This window comes from Triticum urartu, chromosome 4, assembly GCF_003073215.2.
Source record: "Triticum urartu cultivar G1812 chromosome 4, Tu2.1, whole genome shotgun sequence".
NCBI classification, from domain to species: domain Eukaryota; kingdom Viridiplantae; phylum Streptophyta; class Magnoliopsida; order Poales; family Poaceae; genus Triticum; species Triticum urartu.
This window is the reverse complement of record NC_053025.1, coordinates 486,603,325-486,615,157: the sequence shown is the minus strand read 5'-3', so window position 1 is coordinate 486,615,157 and position 11,833 is coordinate 486,603,325. Positions and strand designations below refer to the sequence as shown.

The window sequence follows — 11,833 nt, the reverse complement described above, 5'->3', positions numbered from 1 at the left end:
TTTTTGTGTTGTAAGTCATTATCTACGAACTCTATAAGAGAGATGAAGAGATAATCTTGCTATCAGCAGTATGAAGTCCTTCTACCGTTTAAAGATATATAAGTTGTTCTCAACTGATGATGCCCTGGCAGGATAATCATAGAGTGAGCTGAATAACAACATTGCACTATATTTAGGGTGCTAGGGACTTATTGGATAATGATATTGTAAAAAAACCAAGCTCTTAGTGCTAAGGCTAAGGGATTAGAAAAATATGCTTATGCCAGAGAAGGTTACTTCAGTCTAAGACATTTTGCTCACATTGAATACATCTGTAGAGGCAAGAAATGTAATGTTACCACATCAAATTTTGGAAGAGTGGAACACAAGAAGAGCCATATTTTCAGAGCTGAATTTATGTTTGAACTGAAAAAAGAGAGCATGAATGCCATCCTGTATACAAGGGAAAAACTGCTATGCCAGAGAGATAGCACCTGCTAGGCGGGAACTCTCCCACACTTCCACAACTGGCGTGTCTTCTCTGGTCACAAATAAGCGGTCTCCGCCGCCTTCCATCATCTCTATCATTCCACGCTTAGAATCCTCTTCCGTATCCACATAGCTGCTTCTGAAACTATTTTCATTAATTCCTTTTCTGTCAAGTGTCTCCTTTGCTCCCGGTTGCTCCGACAAGTTGCATGTGTCATCTCGTTGTTCTTCCAGTCTGGACCAAACCTCCAATCCATCCTTCCGGCTGACAAACACCTGGGACTTGTAGCAATGCAGGACACTGCCATGACCCCCTCCACTCCCCTTTGGTCCTGATGACATGTACACCCAAGGGTCGTTATCGAGGCGCCTCAGGTCTGCAACCCCAATATCTCCTGATTTTGAGCATACCTTGTAGAGCATCAGCTGCTTCACGTCCACATCTGCATCTGAAAATGGATCTCCAAACCTGCTGCTTCTTCCGGATCCCCCTGGCTCGCTTGTCTCCCAGACCACATTCCCAGATCGAATGTCCCACAGCCTCATGTACCCAGAATAGCCAAATGCGCCCGAGCTCACAGATGAAGCAAACACCAGCCCAAGCTCCTGCAGGTGCACTAGTCGATCCGGCGAAGACGACTTAGCCGCACTCCCACTTTGCCGGCCAATCTCCTGTATGGGCTTCAGAGTTACAGGGTCAATCGCCAGGATGCAGTTCTCCCGGTGTGGGCACTCGAATGTAGCGAGGATCGGTGAATTTGTGTCAGCGGCATCAGCGGGAGGACGGGCGGCGATGGCGATGACCTTCGCTTTGAGGACGCGTAGGTCGGTCGGGTCTGACCATTCGACGGAGGCGACGTGCCAGCCTTCGAGGAGGTCGTACACATGGAGCCCCGGGGAGGAGCTGGACCCGACAACGGCGAGGCTGGAGGGCAGCAGCCTGATGGAGGTGGCGCGGTGGAGGTGGGTGCGGAAGGTGGTGAGACGGTCCAGCGCCGGGGTGTAGTAGGTGAGCTGGCCGGCGCCGTGGGCGAGGCAGAGGGAGCCGTCGTGGTGCGCGGCGAGGGCGGTGGGGAAGGGCTCGGAGGCGGGGGACAGGGTGGACGCGAGGGACGCGGAGAAGCCGAGGAGGGGCGGAGGGGAGAGCGCGGCGAGGAGCTGGGCGTGGAGGCCGTAGAAGAGGGCCTCGTCGAGGAGGACCCGGGCGGAGAAGGCCGGCGGGGAGGAGGGGGCGCGGATGGCGGAGAGGATCCCGGAGAGGAGCGCGGGGTCGCGGTCCACGAAAGTTGGGGTTGGGGATGGATCGAGGGACAGGGAGAGGGAGAGGGAGCTTGCCTCCAGGGCGAAGAGTTTGCCCCCCACGTTTAGCTGCTTCGCCGTGCCGCTCTTGCCTCCTCCGCCTGGCCGGCCGGCGCCGGCGGCGCTGGTCTCCATCGATGCTGGCGCTCACCACTCTCTCTTCTTTCTGGATGCACTCTCGTCTGTCTCGCAGAAACCCACCTCTCTTGCTCGGGCTGTTGTGCTGCCCGACGAGTAGACGACTTTTCCATTCTGGTACTCGATAAGAAGGGTTTTTTTTATAACACAGTAAAAACAAAGATGATACACACGTACTACTCCCTCCGTTCCGAAACGGAGTGAGTACTTTCCATCTCTACAAACATCTTTAAGAGCTGAGCCAATGAATTTTAAAATTAACAAAGTTTTCACAGACATCTCACATTAACGAAAAACATCATATCACTAAAAGGTTAGCGCCGAAGAATGTAAAATAAATTAGAAAATACGAGCATCCGTGCTAAGTTTGAAACTTAAATCTGGATAGATTAGTTCCACTACAAGGACATAATCATCTAAGCTATGCTTAGTACAGGAATCTCTCATGATGATACGAAAGAAGTAACTTTTCTGAGGAGACTCATAGGCATACATCTCTATTTTATCATCACAATAATAAAAATAATTACATTTCAACCACACATAATTCAACATCATTTCAAATCCACAACTTTGAAATTCACATTCGACCATAGCAATCAAAATGTGTCAAACTTAAACATGAAGAAGTTTAGCCACCATAGAACTCCCATAAATGCTCAACAAGGCCTTCAGAAAGTTGTTCAAGCTCCACGTGTCTTCAATTTTTCCATGCACTCTGAGAAATCTATGAAATCCTTGTTCATTCTTTTGAGGTTTGATAAGCTAATATATTCTTTCCTTATTCTTATGGTGGGTGTCCTCTAAGATAAGTGTCGGCTATGCACATCCCTCCTTGGATTTCTATGGGACGATATATTTCCATTAGAAACACGTCGAGCATGATTAGTTTACTACCAACATTTGGCTAGCCAAATGTTTGCATTGCCAAATATTGCCAATACCAAGATTTGTCAAATATTGGTAACTTATGTGAGATGGGTGTGACAACTTCATAATCAATCAATTAGTAGCCAATATGGAATGGCAATTTTTGACACCAAACCATTCGCTTATATCATTCATGAGCACTCGTGAGCGTCTTTGTGATAAACAACACCATCAACCAAGGTACATCTTGCATACCAAAAATTTGCTAGGACAGTGCATCCTCTTATGGAACCACTCGATGGTGCATACAAATAGTGTCGATCCACAAACATTTGTATTCAAGTGATGACACAGGCATTTCTACGGCTCCTTCTGGAGCATCTATCCTAGCGTTGTCCCAAGTTGGTGGTCTTTGTGACCACCACTTCTTTGTATATGTCATCGTCACATGTTATAAACACCTTCAAGAACTTTCCTACAAAGACGTAGATTGGCCCTAGAGCTCACGAGGACTTTAGGCAAGCAAGATTGTTGACAAGGAAGTTGTCCTTTCTTGGAATGTACTTGACCTCAAGTCTGGTGAGTTTCCTTTCACACCTTAGCAAGATAAGCTGACATGGTCTTGTCTAATGTTTGATACTCCTTGCTAACTTGCTTCACTACGAGCCAAGTCCCAGCAATCTGTGAGGGAGTCCTGGACTAAGGGGTCCTCGGGCGTCCAGCCTGTTAGCCATGGACCGGACTGATGGGCTGTGAAGATACGAAGACCGAAGACTGCACCCGTGTCCGGATGGGACTCTCCTTGGCGTGGAAGGCAAGCTTGGCAACCGGATATGTAGATTCCCTTCTTTGTAACCGACCTTGTGTAACCCTAGATCCTCCCGGTGTCTATATAAACCGAAGGACTTAGTCCGGATAGGACACTCATCATCATAGCCATACAAGCTAGACCTCTAGGGTTTAGCCATTACGATCTCGAGGTAGATCAACTCTTGTAATACTCATATTCATCAATATCAATCAAGCAGGACGTAGGGTATTACCTCCATAGAGAGGGCCCGAACCTGGGTAAACATCGTGTCCCTTGTCTCCTGTTACCATCGACCTTAGACACACAGTTCGGGACCCCCTACCCAAGATCCGTCGATTTTGACACCGACATTGGTGCTTTCATTGAGAGTTCCATTGTGATGTCGCTAAAAAGTTTGATGGCCCCTTCAATCGTCCATATTGACATTGTCCAAGGAGAAGCTTTCCTCCCCGGACATATCTTCGCGTTCGGCGGCTTCGCACTGCGGGCCAATTCGCTTGGCCATCTGGAGCAGATCGAAAGCTACGCCCCCGACCATCAAGTCAGATTTGGGAGCTTGAACTACGTTACGGACACCCGTGGATACTTGATCTTCGCCGGATTTGAGGCCGCGGTAGCCGCTTCCGGTCGCCCCGATGATCATGACCTAAATCTGTCATCAGGCTGCATCCAGGAGATTGCTCCTGTAACCGCTCTAGTCATAGATCCGGAGCAAGCTGTGCCACCCAAGGACGGGAGGATCAACCCCACCTTGGAGGCCACAGATTCCACGGCGTTGGAGCCGCACACAGACTTAACCCCTCATGACGTCTTTGTCACCGGAACTCCGGACTCGTCTCCGAACGAAAGTTCCGAACCACGTGAGCCCACGGACGCCGAACTTGATCGTTTATCGATCTTCGAATTCAGCGTCGCAGACATCTTCCAGCACTCGCCCTTGGGCGATGTGCTAAATTCCTTAAAGAACCTGTCTTTGGCGAAGGACTCACAACCGAACTATATCCGGCTTGAACCAGGGGCTGGCAGCGGAGAATTTTGCTTCCCACCCACCACCCACTTCATAGCCACAGTCCATGTAACACCCCGAATGTAACTTTCCCAATTTGTACTCCAACTCTTGCCGTTTCCGGCGTTAAGTTATTTTATTTCCTCGGGTTCGGGTCTTTGTCTCCGTGTGTTGTTATCGTTGTCATGCATCTCATATCATGTCATCATGTGCATTGCATTTGCATATGTGTTCGTCTCATGCATTCGAGCATTTTCTCCGTTGTCCGTTTTGCATTCTGACGCTTCGTTCTCCTCCGGTGGTCATTTCTAGCTTTCTTTCGTGTGTGGGGATTAAAAATTTCCGGATTGGACCGAGACTTGCCAAGCGGCCTTGGTTTACTACCGGTACACCGCCTGTCAAGTTTCGTATCATTTGGACTTCGTTTGATACTCCAACGGTTAACCGAGGGACCGAAAAGGCCTTGTGTGTGTTGTAGCCCAACACCCCTCCAATTTGGCCCAAAACCCACCTAACTCTGCTCCATGTTCTAGAGCGTTCGATTACGATCGCGTGGCCGAAAATCGCACCTCATTTGGACTCTCCTAGCTCCCTCTATGCCTATAAATAGGTCCTCCTCGAAAATCTCGGATCCCCCTCCCCGAAACCCTAAAAATCATCTCTCTCCGCACCGGACGTGTCCGTCCGCCGCCGGACACGCCGCGCCGCCACCCGCGGCCACTGGCAGAGCGCCACATGGCGCGCCGCCACCTCCTCCCGCCGAAGCCCGCTCGGCCCGGGGCCGGCCCCCCGTGGCCCGTAGCCGCCCGCCGCCTCGCGCCGCGCCCCGCGCCGCCGCCTCGCCCAGCTGCCGCCGCCGCCTCGCCCGGCCGCCGCATCCGCCGACGCCGCCACCCCGGCCGCGCCGCCCTCTCCGCCACCCCGGCCGCGCCGCCCTCTCCGCCACCCCGGCCGCGCCGCCCTCTCCGCCGCCCGGCCGCCACCCCGGCTCGGCCACCAACGAGCTCGCCGGAGCTACAATGCCCGCCGCCACCTCGGTTCGCACGCCGGTCAAACCCTAGATCTGAGGGTTGTTTTTTTTCTAAGTCCCTGATATTTTTCAGTCCAAGTGCTCATGTTCACGGCTCCGTAACTTTGCATCCATAGCTCCGATTCATGCATATAGCATATCAAAATGTTCATCTCAGAGAGTACATCATTTCATTTCATTGCATCATTTTCAGTTGAGTTCATCTTGATGCCCAAAATGCTGTTAGAAGAGGGCTACTTGAGTTAATTGTCAGATCTGCTACTCCATTTAGGTTTTTGTCATTTTTGCCATGATTAATGTGTGCATGATATGCCCTGATGCTCTACATATGTTTTGTTAAGGGTTTTGTCATCTTTCCAGAGGTGCAACCCATGTATTTTTGTGATGTGTGTGGTGACTTGTGCAAGCTTGCAAAGTGGTGTACTTGCTAATTCTATTTTCAGGCACTTAGCAAATCCACAAGTCCTTGATCTGTTTATCTCGTGTTGTCATATGTTCATGTTGTTTCCTAGTGATCCGTGCCTTTTTTGAGGATGATCAGTAAGGATGTTTTGTTAATATTGTAGTGCTCTATCCATCCATGTCTTTGTTTGTAATTATGGAACACCCTAGCTTGAGTCAATCGAGCTCTACTTTTGCTACTTTGTGAATCTGGGCAGATTGTCAACTTGTTTGCAATTTTGCCGGTGATGTTGTAGTTGATCCATGCATGCTATGCTATTGTTCTTGCCATGTCTAGATTGAATTTTGTGCCTTCTTGATGGGTGTATGCTTGTCTTGCCATGACTTGCACCGTAGTGAGTGCATCGAGCTCGTAAACATGCCTACTTGAGTTATATTTCAGCATGTGTCAGTTTTTCACTAAGTCTGAAAACTGATTATGTTTTTGCTATGTTCACATGCTTGCAATTGTATTTTCTGATCCCTTTTGGCTCAAGGTCACTAAGGGACTTTTGTTAATATCTTTGAGTAGCTCCATGCCATGCTTTACTTTGCCATGTTCAGGTCCTGTAACATGTAGTTTTGTGGCTCCAAAGAGTGCTACCTGATCTGAAATTCCAGACAAGTGTTAATTTCACTAAGTCTGAGATCTGTTTGCCATATGCATTTTTGCCATGCTTGTTTGAACCTGTTAATGGAGGAATTGGCTGTAGCTCAGTGCTAGACTTTTGTTAAGCATCTTGTGTGCATCCCTTCCATGTATTTTGTTGTCTTGTTTGGGTGCTGTAGCATGTTCATCTCATTGCATTTAGATGTCTACTTGCTGTAAATCGCAGACCGGTGTCATTTTTGAATCGCTTGCCATTTCCAAACCGTAACTTCGATTCCGGCGTTCTTTATATCGTTTTCAAGCGATTTAATCTCATCTTTCCAGTGGCACACTTGGATTTCCAAGTTGAGGCCAAGTTCTTGCATTTCCTGTCATATCTTGCATTTTGCATCCCGCATCGCATTCCGCATAACATATCATCATTGCATCATATTGCTTGGTCTTGCACGTGGTTGATTGTATCCTTGTTGCTTGTTTGTCTTGTTTGGGTAGAGCTGGGAGACGAGTTTGCTAACGAGGAGCCCGTTGAGTTTGCTTTCGAGGATCCAGTCAACTCTGACAACTGTGCAGGCAAGATGATCATACCCTCGAAATCACTACTATCTTTGCTATGCTAGTTTGCTCGCTCTTTTGCTATGCCATTGCTACGATGCCTACCACTTGCTTTCAAGCCTCCCAAATTGCCATGTCAAACCTCTAACCCACCATGTCCTAGCAAACCGTTGATTGGCTATGTTACCGCTTTGCTCAGCCCCTCTTATAGCGTTGCTAGTTGCAGGTGAAGATTGAAGGCCGTTCCTTGTTGGAACCTTTATTTACTTGTTGGGATATCATTATATTATCTTGATATCTTAATGCATCTATATACTTGGTAAAGGGTGGAAGGCTCGGCCTCTCGCCTAGTGTTTTGTTCCACTCTTGCCGCCCTAGTTTCCGTCATATCGGTGTTATGTTCCCGGATTTTGCATTCCTTGCGCAGTTGGGTTATAATGGGAACCCCTTGATATTTCGCCTTGATTAAAGCTTTTCCAGCAATGCCCAACATTGGTCTTACCATTTGCCACCTAGCCTCTTTTTCCCTTGGGTTTCCGGAGCCCGAGGGTCATCTTATTTTAACCCCACCCCCCAGGCCAGTGCTCCTCTGAGTGTTGGTCCGACCGAGTAGACTGCGGGGCCACCTCGGGGCAACTTGAGGGTTGGTTTTACTCGTAGGATGTCTCATCTGAGTGTGCCCTGAGAACGAGATATGTGCAGCTCCTATCGGGATTTGTCGGCACATTCGGGCGGTGTTGCTGGTCTTGTTTTAACCTGTCGAAGTGTCTTGAGTAACCGAGATACCGAGTCTGATCGGAACGTCTTGGGAGGAGGTCTATTCCTTCGTTGACCGTGAGAGCTTGTCATGGGCTAAGTTGGGACTCCCCTGCAGGGATTGAACTTTCGAAAGCCGTGCCCGCGGTTATGGGCAGATGGGAATTTGTTAATGTCCGGTTGTAGATAACTTGAACCTTAACTTAATTAAAATGAATCAACTGAGTGTGTTACCGTGATGACCTCTTCTCGGCGGAGTCCGGGGAGTGGACATGGTGTGGGGTAATATTTGCGCAGGTTGTCCTCTAGTTTCTCGCTCGTGCTTTGCCCCCTCTTCTCGCTCTCTTTTGCGAATAAGTTAGCCACCATATATGCTAGTCGCTTGCTGCAGCTCCACATATTTTTACCTTGCCTTACCTATAAGCTTAAATAGTCTTGATCGCGAGGGTGCGAGATTGCTGAGTCCCTGTGGCTCACAGATTACTATTACACCAGATGCAGGGCCTGATGATTCCGCTCCAGGAGACGCGTATGAGCTCAAGTGGGAGTTCGACGAAGACTCTCAACGTTACTATGTTTCTTTTCCCGATGATCAGTAGTGGTGCCCAGTTGGGGGTGATTGGGACCGTGTCGCATGTTGGGTTATCTTTTATTTTGGCGCCGTAGTCGGGCCATGAGTGTTTGGATGATGTAATGTTATTTATGTACTTGATTGACGTGGCGAGTGTAAGCCAACTATGTTATCTCCCCCTTATGATTTATATTACATGGGATGTTGTGAAGATTGCCTAACTTGCGACATATGCCTTCAATGTGATTATGCCTGTAAGTCGTGCCTCGACACGTGGGAGATATAGTCGCATCGAGGGTGTTACAGTCCAGGATTCGATCGATACACTTGATTACGACCCCGAGAACATTGACGATATGGACGACGATGTCGAAGACAACGAAGACCTCGTTGATACAGCTAATGACCAAGATGAACGGGAAGATGGGCAGGTTAGCCCTGGTAAACAGGCCATGTACGAAGATTCGGAGGACGACAATTACCTTCCGCTCTCTGAGGATGAGGTGAGCCTCGGCACCGAGGATTTCATCGTGCCTGAGGAACCTCTTGAGCAGGAGCGCTTCAAGCGCCAACTAATAGCCACTGCAAGGAGCCTGAAAAAGAAGCAGCAGCAACTTCAAACTGACCAAGATCTGCTCAACGATAGATGGACCGAAGTCCTAGCCGCCGAAGAATACGGCCTTAATGGCCCAGCCAAAAGCTACCCGAAGAGTAGATTGCTACCCCAGGGCGACGACAGGGCGCTCGAGCCCGTGCCATTATCGCACAGAGTGTCAGGTCGACCACAACTTGGTCCGGGTAAAGCGGCAACTCAAGCCGAACACCAGACCACCCCACCTCGCCGTAAAGGCAAGAACAAAACAGCTCGAGGTTGTGCACACGACCATCAACAGGACCTGGGTAGCAGAGCAGGACACCCAAAAGTGACCTACGGATCGCGAGGACTGATAACCCACAAGTATAGGGGATCGCAACAGTTTTCGAGGGTAGAGTATTCAACCCAAATTTATTGATTCGACACAAGGGAAGCCAAAGAATATTCTCAAGTATTAGCAGCTGAGTTGTCAATTCAACCACACCTGGAAACTTAATATCTGCAGCAAAGTGTTTAGTAGCAAAGTAATATGATAGTAGTGGTAACGGTAGCAAAAGGTAACAATAGTAAAAGTAATGTTTTTGGTATTTTGTAGTGATGATAGCAATAGCAACGGAAAAGTAAATAAGCGAAGAACAATATATGAAAAGCTCGTAGGCAATGGATCGGTGATGGAGAATTATGTTGGATGCGGTTCATCATGTAACAGTCATAACCTAGGGTGACACAGAACTAGCTCCAGTTCGTCAATGTAATATAGGCATGTATTCCAAATATAGTCATACATGCTTATGGAAAAGAACTTGCATGACATCTTTTGTCCTACCCTCCCATGGCAGCGGGGTCCTTATGGAAACTAAGGGATATTAAGGCCTCCTTTTAATAGAGAACCGGACCAAAGCATTAACACGTAGTGAATACATGAGCTCCTCAAACTACGGTCATCACTGGTAAGTATCCCGATTATTGTCACTTCGGGATGAACGGATCATAACACATAATAGGTGACTATAGACTTGCAAGATAGGATCAAGAACACTCATATATTGATGAAAACATAATAGGTTTAGATCTGAAATCATGGCACTCGGGCCCTAGTGACAAGCATTAAGCATAGCAAAGTCATAGAAACATCAATCTCAGAACATAGTGGACACTAGGGATCAAACCCTAACAAAACTAACTCGATTACATGATAGATCCCATCCAACCCATCACCGTCCAGCAAGCCTACGATGGAATTACTCACGCACGGCGGTGAGCATCATGAATTGGTGATGGAGGATGGTTGATGATGACGATGGCGACGGATTCTCCTCTCGGAGCCCCGAACAGACTCCAGATCAGCCCTCCCGAGAGGTTTTAGGGCTTGGCGGCGGCTCCGTATCGTAAAACGCGATGAATTCTTCTCTCTGATTTTTTTTCTCCCTGAAACACAATATATGGAGTTGGAGTTGGAGTCGGAGAGGCAACAGGGGGCCCACGAGGTAGGGGGCGCGCCCCCCACCCTCGTGGAGAGGTGGCGGGCCCCTGGCCTTCATCTTTTGCAGGTATTTTTCTTATTTTCTGAAAAGTTGCTGCGTGAAGTTTCAGGTCATTCCGAGAACGTTTGTTTCTGCACATAAATAACACCATGGTAATTCTGCTGAAAACATCGTCAGTCCGGGTTAGTTCCATTCAAATCATGCAAGTTATAGGCCAAAACAAGGGCAAAAGTGTTTGGAAAAGTAGATACGACGGAGACGTATCAACTCCCCCAAGCTTAAACCTTTGCTTGTCCTCAAGCAATTCAGTTGGTAAACTGAAAGTGATAAAGAAAAACTTTTACAAACTCTATCTGCTCTTATTGTTGTAAATATGTAAAGCCGACATTCAAGTTTTCAGCAAAGAATATAACTAACCATATTCACAATAACGCATAGGTCTCAAGTTTACTCATATTAATAGCATAATCAACTAGCGAGCCATAATAATAAATCTCGGATGACAACACTTTCTCAAAACAATCATAATATTAATATAACAAGGTGGTATCTCACTATCCCTTTCTGAGACCGCAAAACATAAATGCAGAGCACCTTTAAAGACCAAGGACTGACTAGACATTGTAATTCATGGTAAAAGAGATCCAGTCAAGTCATACTCAATGTAAACTAATAGTAATAAATGCAAATGACAGCGGTGCTCTCCGATTGGTGCTTTTTAATAAGAGGATGATGACTCAGCATAAAAGTAAATAAATAGGCCCTTCGCAGAGGGAAGCAGGGATTTGTAGAGGTGCCAGAGCTCGGCTTTGAAATAGAGATAAATTGTATTTTGAGCGGTATACTTTCATTGTCAACGTAACAACTAAGAGATGGCGATATCTTCCTGCTACACACATTATAGGTGGTTCCCAAACAGAATGGTAAAGTTTATACTCCCCCTTCCACCAACAAGCATCAATCCATGGCTTGCTCGAAACAACGAGTGCCTCCAACTAACAAGAGTCCCAGGGGGAGTTTTGTTTGCAATTATATTGATTTAGTTTGCATAAAGCATGGGACTAGGCATCCCAGTGACCAACCATTTATCTCATGAGTGAGGAGCGGAGTCCACTCCTCTTGAGAATAACCCGCCTAACATGGAAGATACAGACAGCCCTAGTTGATACATGAGCTATTCGAGCATACAAAACAGGATATTT

The 11,833-nt window shown here is 47.7% G+C and overlaps 1 protein-coding gene across 2 annotated transcripts; it reads right to left on the bottom strand.

Annotated features, from left to right (window-relative positions):
• Positions 1–280: 280 nt before the first annotated feature.
• LOC125552200 (protein ENDOPLASMIC RETICULUM-ARRESTED PEN3) lies at positions 281–2,011 on the bottom strand. 2 transcript variants are annotated; one of them, XM_048715684.1, is made up of 2 exons: positions 880–2,011; positions 281–800 (listed from the first exon to the last, which is right to left on the bottom strand). In XM_048715684.1, exons 1-2 carry the CDS (start codon positions 1,900–1,902, stop codon positions 564–566), a joined length of 1,260 nt encoding a protein of 419 aa, XP_048571641.1. In that variant the 5' UTR covers positions 1,903–2,011; the 3' UTR covers positions 281–563. The 2 variants fall into 2 exon arrangements, with proteins under 2 accessions (XP_048571641.1, XP_048571640.1); XM_048715683.1 differs by having other exon boundaries at positions 281–2,010.
• Positions 2,012–11,833: the final 9,822 nt, after the last annotated feature.

Excerpts from the sequence above, each read along its gene's own strand:
- LOC125552200 (XM_048715683.1), bottom strand. The coding sequence starts at position 1,902 with ATGGAGACCAGCGCCGCCGGCGCCGGCCGGCCAGGCGGAGGAGGCAAG.